Here is a 22,504-nt window from a genome sequence, read left to right as displayed (position 1 = left end):
CGATAGTTATTTGTGAGACTCAGTATAATAAAATATAATGCATAACTTTATTGAACAGATCGCATATGGCTAGTAGAGTAGTAGTATCTAGCAGGGACAAAAGGATTTCGCGATTATTTTGGCCAAAAATCGCGATACCGCGAATTTTAACAGACTATACATTAAACTATACATAAAATTTGTCGCAAATAATGGGAAAAATCGCGATTCCGTACATGCCGCGATTTCCTTTTGTCCCTGGTATCTAGTACTATGGCTATATGTAATATGTAGTATCTGTGGTGCTAATAGGCTTCTCTCAACTTGAGCGACCGGTTAGGTTGATCAGGGAAGAGCGGGTTAGGGGGTCAGGCTATGATTTTAACTGTTTTAACTATCTAGATCAATTGACATTAATTCAATGATTATCATAATCCTCTGGAACATTTAAATTGTTCCATATTTATTTGAGCATATCTCACTTCAATTTGTCTTTTTAATCATGTTCAAAACTTGGTGAGAGAAGCAGCTTGACTTATTGGACATTTATTTTTAAAATAATCACACATTCCAGCTAATTAACAGACATACTAGCTTAGTTAAACGACAACAACAAAGTTGTTGCTTACATTTTTAAACTACAATTGATTTAACCATGAGGAGTAACATGTCAGTATGTTATCCTATCAATAAAGTGAATATGATAAGCAATCTAATAATTAAATAAATTAATAAAAGACCGGCTATAGATCAAAAGGAATGTGCGTTAGCAAAACTTATATTTAAAAATTTACTCAATTGTTATTAATGTTTTGAGCAGAGAAACAACACTCTTCTTCGCAATAGGTATCTGAGATTTAAACTGTGCTTGATCGTGGTTATGGTCTACAAGCTGTTATCCCACAACTATACGGATATTTTTTGACCTTCGATCTAAACCAAACAACTTTAGTGATAAAATCTTATTTTGCAAGATACATGAACATCTAAGGTGGTCATAGGTGGTGGCTATAAAATATACATCACTTATTGCGACTTTTACATCACAATTTGAAACAGTTCGAGCGGTGTACTCTGTAGAATATTACACTCAACAATGCAAACAAAAGAAATTTAGACAGGAAGTTTAAAAGATTTCCGCCGTTGTGTATCAATGAACAATGGACCACATTGTTTGTTTATGTGGTGGGACGGTTCCTACAGCTGAGACTTAAAATGGACCACACTTCAAGGACCACTGTTACAAAGCTACTCGTTGATATCACGACTTGTTTATAATTATGACAGGTCAAAAATACGTTGAACATATGACGGGATGGCCCTGCAAAAACCGCCAATTTTCAACCGCCATAATATTAACGAGTGAGGTAATACATCTCAACGCCAATTTGTGACTAAAATTATTCCAAACCTTCGATAATATTTTAAATTGTCCTTAATTCTATTCAACGATTCTTTGGTCAGGCAGTCATGCTTGTCGTTATTCGGTTATAACTATTACGACCAATTACTAACTAGGCTTAAACAGTCTAGAACAATCCAATTAAAGTTAACTTTAAGAAACTCCTCAGAACACGTACGTCGTACAACGTACAACTACAAAGTACTTGACAAAATGTTATTAAACTTAAAGTACAAAGTAAAGCAAACGATAATTCGCTCCCAGATTGGATGTCACACTCTCGCTGAGTTTTCTTGAAAGTTTGGGGATGTGATATGTATTTTCTAATTTCAGTAGGTGATGAGATCTGTATTACTGAATTTTTAGAGTGTGAAAATGTAACTGTACATACCATAGTCATACCTTCTGCCTTTGGAACAATTATTGTGGCATCTTAAAGTTAGTGTGCAGTAGCGACAATTGTTAATACCGAATATCGGTGGCTCTACCGCCGTACCCTCGGGGCCTTTTCACAAGATTTTATAACAATTTGGGCAAGAGATTTAGTGGCCTGGATATCAGTGGCAAATCCACTTATCGTAGTGGTCTGTAATCTGTATGGACAGACTGTGAAATTTATATAATTGAAGGAATGGAATATAGCGATAAAAGAATGCCAGTGGGCTGACTACATTGTACATAAAGTATAATTAATGACAATTTATAACTGCACAGCACAGGAATATAATCTTTCCTTGTTAGACTAAAACAGCCTACTAAGAGACTAACAACAATAGTATGGCCCACTATGCTGACTCTGAATAATATTAGAATATTCATTTGTGAATAGACTCAGCTAATATCCATTAATTCGACGTTAAATAGTTATATTAAAGCTTCTAATATAGAAGTGAAACATTTTCTTTATACTATTCAGCTATTTTATGGACTGCAGACTAGCTACCTACAGGTTACATGAACGTCGGACACCTGGTTAAAACGTTTCCATCCCATTACCATAATGCATAATCGCATAATGCATAATTACCATATGCATAATTGTTGCAATTAGTTTAAAACATAAACCATAGCAGTGCAGCTCATGTAATTGCAGCTCTACAGTTAGTACAGTACGATTTTTTTAGCGGATCGTCAGTTAGCTATAGTCAACTACGGTTAGTAATAGTATCTCAAATCTTGAGAACACCAGTCTTTTTTGTTAGACATGTAACAGCATTTACTGGACAGCGTTCAGTCTGTCAGTCCGCGCCATTATAATTCTATCAGTATCAATATGTTTTAAACTTAATGAACATTATAGAATATTTATGAATATTATTAAGCCTGGGGTCCCCAGGTAAGACAACATCGTTCAGATTTATAGCAAAAGGCGGTCAGGAAGCAATAAATTAAACCGGCACCGCCCAATATACTTTCGCATTTCGACAGAGTTAAAATAATATGTTAAGCCGTAATCAAAATTATATAGTACTTGACGTAGCACCAGGCAGGGTCACACAACAAGTTTGAAGTTAGGTATTTTAGGATTGGAGTTGGACGTACGGCTGCTTTGAGCTGTAATTTTGAAGAAATACAGGACACAATTAAACGTGCAGCAATACACAATTCCAGCTGTGTATATAATAACAATATAATATGGCGTGCTCTAGCTGCAGCTGGGCTGTAACTGTTAGATTATATTAATTAAATAATTATCACGGTATCTCGTATTATAACTTAAATCATTTATCGGATGATGATTCAGATTGATGATAAAATTAAATTACTGAACATGCATCGGGGGGGGGGGGGGGCCAATGGCATAAATGGAGAAAATGGAGAATTACTCATAGGTTTTTCCATTTTCTCCATAGAAATAGTCTCCATTTTATGCCATTTTATGCCATTTTATGCCATTGAAAACCTGAAAAATTTAGAATTTCGAGAAAAATTATTAAAAAAAAAGATATTTTCGGCCAATAATGAACAGAGTATCATGAAACATGGAGAAAAGTGGTTTTCAGAAAAACTTTGAAAAATGTTGACTTAGAAAATGTTCAGTCCGAGTCATTTTCGATACGTACCTCCCGTATCGAGAGCTCCCGATTCCGAGCTCGTATTGCAAAGGGGAGGCCTGCCTTCCGAGATCGCATTACTTCGAGTCCAAAATTGTGGAAGGTGTGGACTTCGAAAAACCGAAAAAATATTTTCGGCAAATAATGAACAGAGTAGCATGAAACGTGGAGAAAAGCGGTTTTCAGAAAAATTTGAAAAATTTTGACTTAGAAAATTACCCCTCGGTACACAATTTTGGACTCGAGGCTTCCCCCTGGTAATGCGATCTCGGAAGGCAGGCCTCCCCTTTGCAACACGAGCTCGGAATCGGGAGCTCTCGATACGAGAGGTACGCATCGAGAATGACTCGGGCCGAAAATTTTCTAAGTCAAAATTTTTCAAAGTTTTTCTAAAAACCACTTTTCTCTACGTTTCATGCTACCCTTTTCATTATAAGCCGAAAATATTTTTTTGGTTTTTCGGTTTATCGAAGTCTGCACCTACCCCTCGATACACACATTTGGACTCGAGGCTTTCCACTGGTAATGCGATCTCGGAAGGCAGGCCTCCCCTTTGCAGTGCGAGCTTGTTTCGACTGTCGAGGATGTAGGTCTCACTTCTCAGTGCCTATTACTCTCCCCTATTACTCACTCCTGCTGTAGCCTGTAGAAATAACTTTACACTAGGCTTGAGTAATTATGAGTTTGCCTGAAGTGTGCCTCTACTAACCTAGTATAAGCATCTAGTAGCCTACTATGAGCTTTCATAAGCTTGTTACGCCCCTAGTAAGCGTAAATAAACATGTTAGGATGTCCAATTTAGGTGTTAAATGGTGTTAAAGATGAAATTTCGAAGACAAAATTCATGGCATAAAATGGAGAAAATGGAGAATTACTCATGGGTTTTTCCATTTTCTCCATAGAAAAAGTCTCCATTTTATGCCATTTTATGCCATTGGCCCCCCCCCCCCCATGCATCACGTGACTAACTTTAAAACTGTATCTAAGTCCTAAGAGGCTCTGGCCTCTGACGGACGGACTATTAAATCAAGACCCTGATCTGATATTTAGTGAAGTGCGACCCGGCGGACCAATTTTTTGTTCTTTAACCTAATTAATTTACAATCTAAGCATCTGCCAAAACCTTGCCCCACGCTGCACAGTGCACACTTTCTAGCTGTATAGCTTCAATCTGTTCATATATTACCCACCTTGCTATCTTTACTGATCTAGTCTTACTCTTATTTATTTTATTGCTCGCTCCTCTCATCTCAGTCTCACGTACAATAAGTGAATAATGCAGAATCTCGGAAAAATCACCGCGCATAGACTAGCCTAGACAGGCACGCCTGATAATTAAATCCATACACTGCATGCACACGGTCAACGCTGATTTCTTGTAAATTGATCCTGAACTGATCGAATTACCGGCCCGACGTAACAACGACATTAAAATGGCAAATCATAGGACACTTGATGCAATAGCATAATATATTGACTAGTAGTAGTACACTAGACTAGGACTGATAGTATATGGATTGACGATGTCGCTGCAGTCGCAATCCTTAACAGCACAGTTCAGCTTAATTGGCCTTGTATCACGTCGTGACCCCCACGGACGTTTCCCTGTTCTTACGATACAGGGGAGCCGCGCATTCGTGCGCGGCGGGTCATACAACGTATGCCAAAATTGGCCTAGTCACTAGTGGTGCATTGCGCTGATCTATTATCTAACCACTAACATATCATTTGATGCGCATTATTTGAAGAGCTACGGGGTTGACCATTGCACATTGGTAATGGTAATCTGGCCCGTAGCACTTGCGAATAATATAATATTTCGAGAAGAAATTTAGACGAGTAACATACTAACATCCGTCATGAACTACGGGGTTGACATCATCAATCAAATCAAAATGTGATATGGTCGAATAAAATTATATGTTAAAATTAATTGACGATGCGAGTACACCAATTTGTTTTAGTTCGTATGTCGTAGCTCCGCTACGACTTTGTTACGAAGCAAGCAGACAAGCGAGGATAAATTACAGCGACGTAACTTGCTACACGTTGTATACTTAATTGACGATGTCAATTCATGGCAGCTCGGCGCGGCACAATATTGACGGATGTTACTCGTCTGAATTTCTTCGAAGTAGCGCGCGCCGCTTTCTTCTCGAAATGTTATGGCCCGACGGCAAGTGCTACGAAGTAGCGCGCGCCGGGCCAGACCATTAACAATGGTCAAGGCACAATAGCGCATTTCGCCGATCTAGCCAGCTGTGAGAAGCCTCATTGAGTGCGCGGCGCGGCACAGTAACGCATCGCGCTACAAGTTGTATACCTTTCTGATCACGTGCACGCCGGCTAGCTGGCCGCCACGCGCGATCGCAAAAGGGGTTGCAGCGTGTATCAAGTTAGACATAAGATTTGTAAGTTTATAACCTACCAGGACGCGCGCCGAGTTGGACTCGTCGGTATTTGAAACAAATATTTTACGAGTATCACGCATTAACGCAATACACATCTTCTCACACCACTAAACTGGGCCTGAGCGTAGGATTGACATCGTGAATCAAGGCCTGAACCTTGCGCGGCGTGCACTACTTTCAACATTTAAATAAATTTATACGATCTTGATTTTGTATGTATGTATCACTAATATTACCAATTATGCGCAAATTAAATCTTTCTATATGCGGAAAAATGTCAAATCACTGCACACTCTCACTTACTTACTCATGGATTGGACTTTTGCAACATAATATACACGGCTAGGCTGGGCAGGGTTAAAAGTGATTTGATATACACGTTAAAAGTTAATTACCTGATGTAATTAACTAAAGACTCGACGGATATTACTTGTCATTACTTGTCATATACATTGTATGACCCGCCGCGGCTCCCCTGTCTACTCCATTATATCATAGGGGCAAGGATGATCTTGTAAGATCGAGACCTTTTTGATAAAGTAAAGTAAAGTAAAAATTATGACATAACATCATCACACATGTCTACAAAGTATCAAATCACTATATGGAAAAATATAAATATCATACCACTATGCACAAAAATTAATAAATTATTAACTACAACTTTATTTTAAAAATTTCAAATAAATTTAAAAAGCATCCCCAAAAGATAACCCTATTCATACTTCCCAGTGGTATAAATATTTATAAATCGTTTTTTGCCATAAAGGGGTTTCATATTTGTTGTCAGTTTCCTTGCCTCTGTAACCTCGTAGAGCAATAAGCATTGGTCTTAACATTGCGAATGCCAAATCTTATTGTTGTCCTCACATGCCTTACCATGTCGCTATATTTTCTATGGTTTGGAACCTAAATGTTGATTGCTTTTCAGGTTTTCTTGTATCCTGACTTGTTTTCGTGGCACACCTGTGCAATTCAAGTTGTTGTGCCACTATAATCTATAAGTTTAAATTATTATTATATCTTTCTTTCTTTTTCTCATCGGACCTCATCTTGCTATGAGGTCCGCTAGTCTGTTTACGAACCGCTTACATTCTTTGGACATGCCTCCAGATGTGAGAAATACAGCGGGGGTGAACTCCACATTTAACGATTCTCCCCATTTAACACTCTCTCCAAGTACTCATTCTTCTTCTCCTTGTCGTTCTCTTCGTTTACATCTTGAAACGTTTTTGTCCTGCTTGATAAGCAATTGGGGTATGAGAGGTTTTCAAATGAAGTCCAATTATTTTACTCTGATCTCAAAAAATCACAACAGTTCTGCTTCTCACAGACTGGTATTCCTTACTTTCCTTAGTACATTTTATATTACAATAGCGACACGTATCATATTATGATCAAGACCTGATTAAAAAAAACTTACAAAATAGACTAAATTTTTTGTTGAGTAGTTCCATCTCATGAGAATTATTAGGATATTAAAAATTTTAAGTTCCTGAGAATGATCTCCTGGTTCAGCTGGCAACATTTGATTGGCTGGTCAGCTTCAGGGAGCAATATTTTACCATGTTACCATAAATTGACCTTCTAAAGAATAAGGAGCAGTCCTTGTGACGTAACTGATAGAAGGATATAAAATTACAGCTACTACAAAACTTGACCAGATTTTACACAAGGAGTTACCACGTAGTGCACTAGATTGTAGATAATCCGCCTCATTATTGATATTCACTACTCAGTTAATGCACTATGTTATCAAATTATTAGTACCTTGTTTGTGAATTTGCTTCTTGGGATTAGTATTACTGGATCGTTAGGTTGCATCAAATATTATATCTTTTAAGAAAGCAAACAGAAATGGACTGTCAAAAAATTACTGCTTTTGTGAAGCTAAACTTTAAGTTGCCCAAGAGCATTAATGAGGGCCACTAATAACTAATTTTTCTATTGTGAATAAAGAAATTTTTATCGATCATACTCTCATGAGATTTACAGAGGTACAACAGAAATCTCTTAAAGCCAGTAAATCTCGAAATATTACTTCATAAATTCAGAAACAGTTGATTATGTTTGCTATGGTTCGATGTATTTTTGTGTGTATAACGTATACATTGTATGTATATATTGTAATATTGTTCATTTTCAGTCTTTACGTTTTTATTAGGTGTTATATTTTATAAAATTTCAAAGTAACACTTTGATACTCAAGCAGCCGATGGCTGGCTGGATCGCTCCAGCAATGGATTGCTCCTGAATGGATAATGCAACGTTAGTAGAGACAAGCGCTGTACAATATTCCTCCCAATTCCGATTTGAGGAACATGCTGTTACAAACTTCTCTTATCAAGTTGGAGGAAGAGCCGAAATAGTGTCATTAAATTTAGGAGAGGTTAGTTCCTACAATTTCAACTTGTTTATATTAGTCAATTTAGTACCTTGATTCATTTTGATGTGATATAAAAGTGATATTCTATCATAAAGTAATTATCATTTCCACAGGACAAATCAATAGGAAAACCACTGAACAAGACTGAGCACCATTTCTATGAGACTGCTGTCAAATCACTCCCGTGCAACTTGCTTGACTACATACCCTGCTATAGAGGAGTTGTTGAGATTAAAAATGGGAAGCCAGCCACCTTGGGGGACAAACTCAGACTCAAACGCAAAGGTAAATTTCAGCTTACTTCACGATTGGTTACAACTCTATCACACTGGCTTTTAGATATCAAAATATACTTCCTCCCCACCATATCAAAATATATCTCCTCCCCACTATATCAAAATATACCTCCTCCCCACCAATGCTTTTCATAGCCGTCTACATTGGCTGCTCTCAAGAGCGTCACACAATTAAACAATAATCTGCAGGGTGTTACATAGTATTGGAAGATGTAACCTCACGATTCAAGAAGCCCAGTATAATGGATTTGAAGATGGGAACACGTCAGTTTAGTGACACAATGTCACCGGAAAAGATAGCGCGCAAGAAGAACCGCAGTTTAGCTACCACCAGTAATGAACTTGGTGTAAGGGTGGCTGGTATTCGGGTGAGTTTTATATTCTAGATTGATAGTTTCATTGTGTTTTGTCACGTGATCAACTGTTTAATCTCTCAAATCTTAAATAGTATAAACCAGTCGGCGCTTTCTAATAGATCTTAGCAAGTCCCACCATACTGTCTAGTGTATACCCGGGAACTCAATCATGTTATTTATTCAGAGTTTCAACTCCTCTGAAAGCTGTGGCCACCACCACATGAACAAGATGGAAGGAAGAGAACTCACCTCAGATTCCATCCTGGATGCGTTTAGGTAGGTCGAAACATTGTTTCAATGGTAGACTTGTTGATACTGATTAGTGGGTAGGTTTGTTAGTTTACTTCGACACGTGACATATAGATCTATAAGATAGCAACTCCGAACAATATAGTCCCAAGATGCCCTATTCTATAGTTGTCTCTCTACTTTTCAAAACTTTCTTAGCTTCGATCCCGATGTGTTCCTAATAAATGTACAATCTCCATTGTTTCCTATATTTTTGTCGCAATTTTAACATAATCAAATTCCAGGATGTTCTTCTTTGACGGGAAGGAGATGCACACAGCCGCAATAGATAGGATCCTTCATAAGCTAACCAACATCATAGAGCTGATCAGATTGTGCGACAGTGTGCGGTTGTATTGCTGCTCCTTGCTCCTGGTATACGAATCCGACAAAACTGGAAACCTTACTAACGTTAAGGTAATTCAATAAAAGATCTACCTTCACAGCAATAGCAGCAAATCTGGGGAAACTTTGAAATACACCACTTTGAAGCATTTGACCACCCCTTAAAAATCACAAATTATGAATTCTAGTAATCTGAATATTTACATAGGTCCAAAAAAGTCATAGCTTCATGATAGTGCAACGAAATAAATCCCAGAACATTTTGGTGCTGAGTTAGGTGGTTAAGTAGTCGAAATATGACTGATTTGTTAGTGGACATTTTTTTGTACTTCTAACACTCAAACCCTTACTACACTGAAGATATGAGTGTTACAGTTAAAATTGATGGTCATTATTGAACAGAAACGGTTCATTGACACATAGTTGAAGAAAGAAATTAAAAAGGTTAATAAATGTGGTCTGTGGAGTGGTTTATATGTGTTTATGTTACAGTGTATGCGTGCGCGCGCGCGCGCGTACTTAACCATCTGTAGGCCAACATATTTAGTTTATGCTTAATTTCTTTATATATTATGTCACCACTAGAGTGCCCAATACTTTTAGTGAAGGTGTAATGTAAAACGGTTAACCACCAACTGTGGTATATTAAAAAAACCCAAAAGTGTATGCGTGCGTGCGCGCGCGCGTACTTAACCACCTGGAATGGCACAGCATTGAGATATCACCATAATTCCAAAAGCAGAGTACACCATCCAGGTGCCCAAAACTTTTGGCTATGGTCCCAATACCATAAAACCTTAGATGTGGCCATAATGTGGTTAAAACATGTTGATTTGGGACCTTCGGTCAACAGAAGCCATCACAAATTAACCATTATTCAGCACAATCTGACCTTTTGGTGCCTTATTTTGTTTTGATATTTGATTATGAGAGATAGCTGAAGGATAATAAGTGATTTTAAAGATAATGCAACAAAATGTGTGGCCGTATGGCGGTTAAAACGACCAAAAACACTGATTTTGGTCAATTTTAGACCTTTATTAACCATGATGGACGCAACATAGGACTCAGCAATGTTTCTGGTCATATAAATGAGCAGGTAGTTATATCTAGATAATGTAGCATGGCCAGCTATAGCTTTACAAAGCTAATATGTGCTCTAAAAATGGTTAATTAGTGCAAATATAGGGTATTTTCGAGACATTTTAACCACCTTAGCTGCACATTGATCGGAATGCATGAAATTGGGGTCAATTATGCATTTGCAAACAAATATACACTCATTTGGATAGCAAACCATTATCTGAAGTTCATATTGTGGTTAATTTTCACTTTAATAGATGCCTTGTTCAACAGCCTAGCAAGTAATATAGCCCTTTTAACCACTTTTATGACAACATTTCTTGATAACTTTTATCAAGACCCTTCAAATGTCCTTTGTTGACCATGAAATGTTGACTAAAATCATTAATAATGTTTTGATTGGTGGTTAACAACAAATTTTGACATTTTAACCATCTTTTTAGCACTTTTTACGAATATTAACCACCTCAAATCAACCATACTATTAAATTGCACATTTGTGATAAAAAATTATCATCCATGCACAAATGAACAACCACCACTATACCACCACTATACATCTATAATCAGAGCAATATTTATAGCTCACCGTTCATCTTCAATTTAACCACCATTAGGACCACAAAATGCCCCCCATGAGGTTTGAAAACTTTTGTGATAGTTGCACCATGATATGATCTCAATATAATGACTACTCAGTTCATAATAGTATATCTCAAAATGGTGGTTAACCCTAAAACTGGTATTTTAACCACCATAGTGGCCACATAGATGACCCATTAACCACAATTATTCAACATAACCGTACTGCAGTGTTTTGTGCACCAGAAAAACATCACTCCAACATTGAGATTAACCACAATGAGCTGCAACATAATGTTGAAATCAACATACTCAAATTGTGTGAAAAAAGTCAATGTCCACCAAGTTTCCCCAGATTTGCTGCTATTGCTGTTCACTTACTCTCGAGAAAGTTTCCATCCAAATTGGCTAAATTACCTGTCACAGTCACCTGGTACACTTTCACAAACACGTAAAAATAAATGTTTTAATATTGCGTATCCGCAGTATAACAGTAGTAGCTACATTACAATATTTTGTAGTGTACGTGGAATTTGAGCCAGTTCGTTTTACTAATGAATTGCCGTGACCAGGGCCACCTGTTATTTTAATTTATCTTGTATTAGATTATGTGGTCCTAACTCTATTTAATGGCAGCAATGGTTATAAGCAATTAGAAAAATGGCTGCTGGAAAGTACATATTATGTAGTGTCTGTACATGAGTGGTTTATAGTTCAGTATGATGTGATATTTCTGATGAAGATGTCCGATAATTCCGTGTATTGCGAGTTTCAGTGTGACGTGTTAAAAAACAGAAGTGAAGTTAAGTTACTTATCGAATAATTCAAAAATAATAACCAATTATTGGTAAATTAACTAATTTCAGACTGACATCAGAATAATAGATTTTGCGGAGTTCCAGACACGCTCTGGTGATGGCGTGAAGTACGATGGTCCTGACGATGGATTTCTGAGAGGACTAGAAAGCCTTGTCAGAATACTCGCAAACTTGATGGTTAGTTATCACGTGACTATTACATTAGGGTAACTCAAATACTAACATTCCTTACAATTCTATCAAGGGGTCGTTCACATATTACCTAATATTTTGTTGGCGCCAATTTTTAACGTAATAAGTTATAACATGGTAATATACTAATCAGTTTTACACATAGCTTTAGTCTTTAAATTACACTAGCGTAATATTTAAATGATTACCTCAGTGATTACCCCAATATGTTCCCGTAAAATTCTCAGTCGTTTGAGAGACTCACAACTAGCTTTACGGAACACTAAAAAACACCAGAATAATCCAGTAGACCCACCAATTTCCACTAATCACAACTCATGACTGTTACAACTGTCATGAGTTGAGGGCCGGTTGAGGACCGTTTAAGGGCCGTGTTCCACCCATGCCATATCATATGTTATAATAATGTTATATCACCCATATCATATGTTATAATAATTATAAAAGTGCAGCCCGTGTTTGATCCTTACACACATTACAGCTTGATGACGTCACCAAACATTAAGTTATGAGTAGACAATATAATGATATTAAATACACTAAACACTGGTGATATATAGAAGCAGGCAAGAGCTCCTCTGTTGTGTGCTGGTGTCCCCTCAGACTTTAAAACTAGTCTTTCCGGCTGTTTATTAATCAGGATGCGTAATAAAATAATAAAATAAGGAATTAATATGAAAAGTCGACAGATTTTATGGGTTGACCATGGATTTATTAACATAATCATAGCTGAACTTTGTTAAAAATTAATTTATGAAATCAAAATCTTAGAAAATTCAGATTTAAAGCGGCTAAATCTTGAAATGTTTTAAAAGTGTTAAAATGTTATAAAACTGAACTAAAGAATGAGATTGAAGCAGTACTCAGCACTCACCCTAGTCCCTGTAAATATACTCCCGCACCAGCACATTGTTTTCCAATTAATCAAAGAGTTTAGCTACTGTATAGTATGACTATTACAGTGTACACAATACACATTATGATATGTCTAGGCTTTTTTCGAGCTGTATGTTCTAGAAAAAAAGAGACAGAGGTGATCTGAACCGGTTGGTCACCAGGCGTTAAGACACTAATTAAAATAGTAGGATTATATATGCACGTTGAATGTAAACCACAGACTAGAGCCACTTTAGCAGGCCACTTAGTTTTAACCTGAACTTTTTCTGAACACCCAAATTTAAAACTTGTTTTCTGGTGAGCCGGAAATTCTTGTTTTCCAGCAGTGGCACTGTAATTTCTGAATTTTTGAAGGTTTTAATTCTTCAGACAAATTTAATGATTCCATCGTTGAGTTAGAGGTGTCTGAAGCAAACACAGAGTACCTTTTTTTACGTAGGTATAGAGAAAATGAGTGAATTTCTGTGCGCAAGCTATTTCTAAACTTCTGACCCAATTAAAAATTGCCATCTTCCTTCATTTCAAACCAGTGGTCGACCACAAGGCCCCCTGATATTCGGGGTCCCACAATGAAGGGTTAAGTCAGATAGTATGTACCAGATATAATAATCAAGGGGCCTTATTTTCTGGAATTCTAGTTAATCGGCTAATACGTGTCAAACCAATCAGCCACTGATCGGTATGCTTGTTACTTGGTCGATAAATAAAGTTTAGACACAGTGCACTGTATAACGGTGTAACCATCACCACTACGTACGCTATCTGATATCATCTTGTAATTGTTAAGTTATAATAGAATTCTGCGGACTTACAGTACGCCCTAGTCTCCAAGAGGATTAAGTGTATAGTCACGTAGTTCTGTGGACTACTCATCAACAGATTTGTAAGCTTATATTCTAGAATCTACGCCATCCTTTCGTACTACTACTTCTACATCCCTTCTTATCTACTTCCCTCCATATTCAGGCTCTTGAATTGTCAGCAACACTGAAAATTTCTTTTTCTTAGATATTTTCATCGAGTATTGAAAGAATAAGGGAGACAGATGAGTGCTGTTTTATGTAAATTTCAACATCATCATAATCAGTGTTAAAACATCTTTGTTGCAAATCCTTCAAATTAATGAGTTTTGAATAAACAAGCTAATTAGCACTTTCATCGTAAAGATTTGCGTCATAAAACATGGTAAACGGAAAGTGTGGTACACGTGTACCACGTGGGTTGACCACGTGGGTAGACCACGTGGGTAGAAACAATTGTCACGTGACCATTACATTGCAGATGAGTAATAGATAAGTGGCATGTGATCCTCAGTTGTTGGCACAGTTCCATAGTAAAATGTAATCTTTGTTGTGACAACCGATATAGTCAGTGCAATTAATAGTGTTATCTTTAGTAGAAATTAGCAAATCTGCACCTGCACTAAGTAAACACTGAAAATGCAATGGATTGGTTACACAGTACTACACACGTAGCTAAATTAATGATATTCGTTAAAATAAGAAGGTTATTTTGGACATGAGTGTTCTAGTGTTTCCTCGATTGAGATAATTTAGTACGCATGATCATAATATCACAGATAATCAGAATATGATCCAGTTAAAATTCAGGTATAATTTAGCATACATTAGTACACAATACACTAATATGTACACAAGTAAATTGTACCTTACGACGTATCAGAGGGCTTGCTGCTGGTCACTTTATAGTTCTAAGCCAATCAGAGGGCAGGATACTGTTAAGAGATGACACTAGCTGGGGGACACACACAATCAGAGGGCAGGATACTGTTAAGAGATGACACTAGCTGGGGGACACACAACAAGCCAATCAGAGGGCAGGATACTGTTAAGAGATGACACTAGCTGGGGGACACACAACAAGCCAATCAGAGGGCGGGATACTGTTAAGAGATGACACTAGCTGGGGGACACACAACAAGCCAATCAGAGGGCAGGATACTGTTAAGAGATGACACTAGCTGGGGGACACACAACAAGCCAATCAGAGGGCGGGATACTGTTAAGAGATGACACTAGCTGGGGGACACACAACAAGCCAATCAGAGGGCAGGATACTGTTAAGAGATGACACTAGCTGGGGGACACACAACAAGCCAATCAGAGGGCAGGATACTGTTAAGAGATGACACTAGCTGGGGGACACACAACAAGCCAATCAGAGGGCAGGATACTGTTAAGAGATGACACTAGCTGGGGGACACACACAACAAGGGCATGTCTCTCCCGCAAGTTGGGATGGCCTGAGGTGCATATCTCCTTTTCAGTAACCCTAAGCCACTCTGTGCCGAGGCACTATAATACTAGCTGTAGCCTGTAGCCTGTAGAGTGTAGGGGTGTTAGTCCTGGACATCACGTGCTTCTTTCTTGTTCTATAGAAGTTCAGCTAGTAAAAGCTGCAGAGATTTAACTCTGTGATGGGCGCAAAATGTTAGACTTTCAAAGCAACCTAACATGCTGTATAATCAATAATCATGATAATGCTTATGCTAAGAGATTAATTTTCTAGCAGGAGTCTCGTTCTTGTCGTTACGTCAATACTTCAATAGTTCAACCACATTGTTGCTGTTTAATGAAAGTATAGTAACACAACAGCAGGATACTCAATAAACTAGAGCCTTTATACTGTTTAACAAATAACAATAGTCAAAATTCAGCTTCTTTTTATTTGAGTTTATCAAATGTGTGCGGACATGACGTGTTAATTAAACATTTGAACATTTTTTGAAGCTGTAATTTACAAAATTGTTTTGTAAAAGAACAGTAAACTTTTGTTAAGTCTCTGTCTCTCGAATGATCTAATATTGAAACATTTTTATGTTATCTGATCAGACTGAAGGACTAAAGGACAGGATTTACCGGATGATGATAAAGACTTATATCAAATTAAACTTAAAAGTCGTTCTAGAAGAATCCATTGTACCGTGTGCGGTGTGGTTTTGTGGCGGATGAGAATATAACACGCCGCTCTTATGTGAATATTCCAAAATGAATTACAAATAATGTTAATCGGAATCATATTTTAGCAGTCTACTTTTTAGAAAATAGACATCTTGAATGTTGTTATAGTCTCCTAAAAAGTCAGGTACAATAGTGAAGTCTCTGATTACAAATGAAAATGGTCCGAAAAACTTGCAGGACAATCTGTTGATATACTAGTACCACTGCTACGAGTAGATGTTAAAGTCACTATTGTGACTCTGGAAATTAGCAAACGTAAGAAAGTAAGACCTTCAAATTATCTGACTGCATATTAAAAGAGTGAGAAAAAAAATCTGACTACTATTATTTTCAGAGAGAACAGGAAGAGAAGATAAAAGAAACACCCCTGAAGATAGGATTTGAAGAAGAAGAAAAAGAGCAGAGCGCCAGTGAGCAGCCTCCTGCACTCTCCTAAGCTGGCTGTTAAGTACTCCTCAGTATTGAAGAGACTCTGTGTACTTTTTATTAGATCAATTCCATATGAAGAGATTAAACATTAATATTTTCTCTAAATTTTAAAATTCTTCACGAAACAAGAGTTTGAACAAAGGTAAATTAATTACTAGAGTAGTCATATTCGTAAAACGTTTTACTCTCAATAAGGAGGCTTCACTCGCTTTACATTGTGTAAATGTATGAGTATGGTAATATCGTATGAGTAATGAGTATGATAATATCATACATATTATGTATGCTATTATGTAGAAGGGATATACATTCAGACTTAAAACATGAATTTACATTAATGAAACATTGCTAAATAAATACCTTGTTTTAAATTTTGCCATTATATGTATAATTATCACATAAAGTTCAGATAGATTTTTTATTTTTACAACCGATTTGTTGAATACATGGGTGATGGAATGTTGTTTGAAAACATTTAAACAGATTGTTAAGGATTTTTGGTCAATACTTTGCTATAAATAGCATTTTGTCAATATATATCCGTTTGTTTTCGTTTTTCCATGACTTAAATGTTATGACACATGTGTGGTATAAACAGTTGTTACGTCATTTTCAGATACTTTTTAGGTACAATAATTTTGAGACAAAAAAAGATTTTGATATGAAAACTTTGGCAGTTTTCGATGTTTTTGAAATGATTGTTTAGATATGATTATTATCATTATGTTTAAGATCTACTGCATATGACTCGAGGCCTAATCGATGTTTAATCAATTGGATGATCTAGATAGTTCAATTCTGCAACTTACAGATCCGCCTAGGCCCTAGAGTATGTTCACTGGAGATAAAGTAACCATTAGTGATTAGAATGTTAAGTATTGCAACAATGCAACAATGCTTATTTTCTTACTATTTCATTGACAGATTTGTGAAAGCATGTTGTTATATACATTTTCATTATGCATGTTCGTATTATAATAAAATAGTATTATAAACAGTCTGTTTATAATACTGTCATATTATTATGATTATTATTATAATTAGGTTCACAATATAATTTTGAATATCAAGTGTTTCAATTAGTTTGCATAAATAATTGAATGCCCAGAGGTGTTACAAAGGTGTTACAAAGGTGTTACAGAGGTGTTACAAAGGCTGACGTATCCAGATACAAATATTAGAAGATATGACATTCCTTAGAATGGTATAATTGATGTCCAGGCCTCGAACTTCGTAGAGATATGTTATTCATGAACGGAGCCTTCATGTTATGAAACCAGGGTTTGGACTGGCTTTTACCTGCTTAAGACATTTATATATAATTAAAATATTAGTTAGCATATCAGTTATCACAGGGCTTTTGGTTTCTGTCGCAGGAATCATTCAAACATTACAAATAATTTAATAGATGGGTAACAACCGCAGTCCGCACACTACTTTATAAAATAATTTTCTGTCGGTGGATAAGTAGAATAGTTAAAATAAAGAGGTTAGGTAGAGGGGAGTACAATGTGAGATGTGAAATGTTCGTATAGGTTGTTTTTTTGTTTGTTGATGTAGAGCAGCTTGCCACTTAGGTCCAGGATCATTATAATACGTAACGCCGGACTTCAGGGCAGTGTGCTTGGTTGTGGGACACACTCAACTAGGAAAGGTTGAGAAACCTGAAAACTACCTAAAGAGATATCAACAGAGTGTGAGCCACTCGTATAGGTAAGTTTAACATTGTAGCTTACATAACCAAGGCAATAGTAGATATATATTATGCTATAGCCATTGTAGTGGATGACCTTGCTGTACGGCAAGTTAAACAAGGATCTGAAACTACTAGGTTCCGTACAGACTCAACTCTGCACCCGTGTCAATATGTTCATTATATGCAAGCCTCTTGATTTATAATCACCGAGTCTAGTAATTGTTTAAGAGAGTTCTCTGGCAGTTACGAAACTCGAGAGACTGTGGGATACTGAAGGGAAAGGAAGCAGTTCTAACGAGCTCTTCTTAAAACACAAGGATATATTCTTGTGAACTCGGCTAGTATATATGAAACATTTGTCATGGAGTTGTAGAGGGAGTTATGTGCCTCGCCGGGCTAAAGTAGTGGATGACCTTGCTGTACGGCAAGTTAAACAAGGATCTGAAACTACTAGGTTCCGTACAGACTCAACTCTGCACCCGTGTCAATATGTTCATTATATGCAAGCCTCTTGATTTATAATCACCGAGTCTAGTAATTGTTTAAGAGAGTTCTCTGGCAGTTACGAAACTCGAGAGACTGTGGGATACTGAAGGGAAAGGAAGCAGTTCTAAAAAGCTTATTATCTCTATTTAGGCCTCTTTAAGAGATATTTCGATTTTCTGGCGAACATTTAAATAATTTCTTGAGATACTAGTGCAAGATACCTGTAGTTATTCTTATATTCGTATGAGATAAATTAGTGTAGCTATAAGCTGATCAGCTGATACTTGATAGCTAGACAGACACCAAATCCTAATATTACACTAGCTTGTGTTGTACGTTAAACGAACAATGTCGGTTATCATCATACCATGGCCAGGAAATACCTGTTACTTGTCCGTACAACATGACGTTAGTCTTGATAATGATAACACAAAAGATCTGCATTCTGCAAGTCTTAAGTCACAGTTTGTGTTTGTTTTATTAAAACGGAAACTTTATTTTCCGGTCTGTCATTAACCTCATACTGCAGATACTCAGATACTGATAACACAAACACCCTATAACGGGTCACTAATATACTTATAGAATGTAACAGTACCATTGTCACATACCACTTACACCCTACTGTCACACTTGCAACAAGGTGTCTAGAGCTACAGACTATGGATATCTCCATTTTACCTTCACATCAAACGCTGCCAGAAGATCAGGCCTCGCTACTCAGGATATGTTAAAAATTGTAATGGGCAACATATCGCCTTGTTATCATGTCTACTTGTTTTTCAAAGTCTTGTCATATTTTGTACTTAGATATTTTCAAAATGATATTTTACGCATACCGCGAATCCTGACGGTCATAGAGAGTTTTTATTGTAATAACATTCCCGCCTTAACAAAATTAGTTGTTGTAACTTGTAATGATTCTGCAATGATTCTGCAATGATTCTGCAATGATTCTGCAATGATTCTGCAATGATTCTGCAATGATTATGCAAAATTCTGTATTTTCAGCCTAGTGTTGCAAATTAGATAATCCGTGAATTACAATCATTATTAATCTCAAAGTTAATATTAATAACTATAAATAAAAAAGCGAAATAAATATACTATAATTTTCCGTTCTGTGCTAACAAAATCTGTCTCCACTCCTATGCCAGGTTGGACGATGTAAGGGCCGACAATATTAATTTGAGTGGGTCCCTATTAACCTAACCAGGTTGACTGATGACATTGTCTGTTGTAACCACAGACAAAGATCTCAGGTTTCGAGTTTAAATGATCCGATGATAACGCTAGCAATAAATTTAACACGCCTCCACGTCTTCAGCCTTGAGTTTAGATTCTTCTGAACCAAAACTATCTATTTAATAGCCTAGGCCCTAATAATAGATAATTTCTGGCCAACTTCACCTCAATTCAGAGCTCTGAATGGGATTATCCGCGCTTACAATCACACCATAATGCGGTTATAATGCGGTTATCTGCAGAGAAAATTTCATCATGTCAGAAATAGAGTAAGCGGCCCCTAAAATTCAATTTTGGATGGAATTCCCCAGGGACCCGAACCCTTACAATTTCCTTAATGCCATACTTGAAATTATCGTGTCTGTGTGGGGAACTGGCGCCCTTTGAACTTATAAAAAATACGTGATTTATCTATTTACCTTCATAAGAACACTAAGTCTATACAGAAAAAATCAGAAATTTTCTTGAAAGAATCATCAAACGAGACTCAAATCTCAATAACACTACACGACTTAATCAGATTAATACTAGCAGAACAAGTATGATTTTGTCCAAGGTCTAGGCCTAGTATAAGAAACATTCTCGATATTTTATTGAAAATTAAAGAAACTCAGGATCATTGGCGAGTTTTCTTAATCACTGTACTAAGAATAGATTTGTAACAGTCCCTAACATACTTGTAACATTCCCTAACATACATATTACATACTGTATGTTAATGTATTTTTGCCCTGAAAGCCTGAAATTTTCAACACAGTTTTCTAAGCAGCACAGTACATCCCTTGCGAAGCGGTAAATCGTTTCAAGACAAAAATCACCTTTTTTATTTAACATCCTGGAGTTTCCAGGAAACTGAGGGAGACATCCCTTGAAACATAGTCTAGCCAAGTCTGGTCCCTTCTAATGCTATTTCTGGTCCTTTCTAATGACCAGGAACTCGCGTGAAATACCATGCTATTTTCATCTATAATGCTCTTGATTTCCTTATAAATAGAATAAAACTATGTCAAGTGTGTTAAAGTAGATTTTATTTTGTAATTTATGATATTTTCTTATCACTGTCCAGGTACAGGTGAAATATTGTGGTAACGAAGTTAGACTATCAGTAGTCAATGACTAGACAGGGTTATTGAAAATTACAAAGAATAAAATGGCGTCTGGACTTGGGACCAGCTCATAGTACATTTCATTAATGCCCTCTGAAAACCATTCTGCTAGCTCAATAAATGTATTTAATTGTAGTTGTGAAAATAGTTTAAATAGTTAAAAACTATGTTGCAGTTTATATGGTGGTGGTCACCTCATTGACTCCTATAACACTCTTTTATAATCACGCAAAGTTAACGGCGTGTTCACCGATATGATCTACTACGGTAAGAGCACGCTTTGCTTAGCTCCATCGTTATGAGAGGTATTTACTTATTATCATAATTAGCTTAATTAAGTTATTGTATCACATTTTATTTGTTTCTTTTGATGTGGTGCGTTAAGAAAATATTACAGTTAATGGTTATTGCTAGACTCTAAGCTTAACTGAAATTTATTGAAGGTCGGTGACTGTGAGAAATTAGATTATTATGGTAAGACCAATATTTCTTCAAATCTCCATTTTGAGTGTCCGACAAAAGGAACAGTTAACTTAAATCAATCTTAAATGCAACAATAAATTAATCTTGATACAAAGTTGTTAGTTTTTACAGTATTTAGAATAGTGTACACTGTACAGTTGCCATTTGCCTAGATATGTGTAAATGTCTACATTTTACATCCTGTGCGAGGTTGTATAACAATACTATTAACAACTTAACGAGTGTTAATTGCTAATGTAAACTTACTGATATTAGGTTTACTTACCTATCTTAATCTTCTAACATAACAAATTATACAGCCTAGAACAAAAATCCATGTTTTAACATCAATTGCTAACTTGTATCAATAATTATATAAATTATTCTGAGCTCCACTCACAAAATAAAGCTTATAAAATAAAATTTGTAAAGTAAAGTCTTAATTTTGTACAACTTAGACCATAAAACTAGGCTCAGGTTAGTATGGAGTCAGTTACATGGAGGGTAAAATACTGTGTCTCAAGATAATGTATGTGGGGGGGAGGGGAAAGAGGGGGTAAAACACCGTGTCTCGAGATAAAGTATGAGGGGGAGGGGAGGGGAAAGAGAGGATAAAACACTGTGTCTCGAGATAAAGTATGAGGGGAGGGGAGGGGAAAGAGAGGGTAAAACACCGTGTCTCGAGATAAAGTATGAGGGGGAGGGGAGGGGAAAGAGAGGGTAAAATACCGTGTCTCGAGATAAAGTATGAGGGGGAGGGGAGGGGAAAGAGGGGGTAAAACACTGTGTCTCGGGATGAAGTATGAGGGGGGAGGGAGGGGAAAGAGAGTGTAAAACACCGTGTCTCGAGATAAAGTATGAGGGGGAGGGGAGGGGAAAGAGAGGGTAAAATACCGTGTCTCGAGATAAAGTATGAGGGGGAGGGGAGGGGGAAGAGAGGGTAAAATACCGTGTCTCGAGATAAAGTATGAGGGGGAGGGGAGGGGAAAGAGGGGGTAAACACCGTGTCT

The 22,504-nt window shown here is 36.8% G+C and overlaps 1 protein-coding gene across 1 annotated transcript; it reads left to right on the top strand.

Annotated features, from left to right (window-relative positions):
* Positions 1 to 8,008: 8,008 nt before the first annotated feature.
* LOC134825343 (inositol hexakisphosphate kinase 3-like) lies at positions 8,009 to 17,563 on the top strand. Its single transcript, XM_063837527.1, has 7 exons — positions 8,009 to 8,235; positions 8,346 to 8,517; positions 8,718 to 8,896; positions 9,069 to 9,160; positions 9,418 to 9,589; positions 12,049 to 12,177; positions 16,405 to 17,563. Exons 1-7 carry the CDS (start codon positions 8,101 to 8,103, stop codon positions 16,504 to 16,506), a joined length of 981 nt encoding a protein of 326 aa, XP_063693597.1. The 5' UTR covers positions 8,009 to 8,100; the 3' UTR covers positions 16,507 to 17,563.
* Positions 17,564 to 22,504: the final 4,941 nt, after the last annotated feature.

This window comes from Bolinopsis microptera, chromosome 13 (assembly GCF_026151205.1).
Source record: "Bolinopsis microptera isolate Bmic1 chromosome 13, MBARI_Bmic_1.0, whole genome shotgun sequence".
NCBI lineage: Eukaryota > Metazoa > Ctenophora > Tentaculata > Lobata > Bolinopsidae > Bolinopsis > Bolinopsis microptera.
The sequence above is the reverse complement of the archived record's forward strand: the minus strand, read 5'-3'. Positions and strand labels throughout refer to the sequence as shown.

What these genes read in the sequence shown, in the direction of transcription:
- LOC134825343 (XM_063837527.1), top strand. Translation starts at nt 8,101, where the DNA reads ATGGATAATGCAACGTTAGTAGAGACAAGCGCTGTACAATATTCCTCC. An exon ending in TGTCATTAAATTTAGGAGAG is followed by an intron (nt 8,236 to 8,345) that starts GTTAGTTCCTAC and finishes TCATTTCCACAG; the next exon opens with GACAAATCAATAGGAAAACC. An exon ending in ACTCAGACTCAAACGCAAAG is followed by an intron (nt 8,518 to 8,717) that starts GTAAATTTCAGC and finishes AATAATCTGCAG; the next exon opens with GGTGTTACATAGTATTGGAA.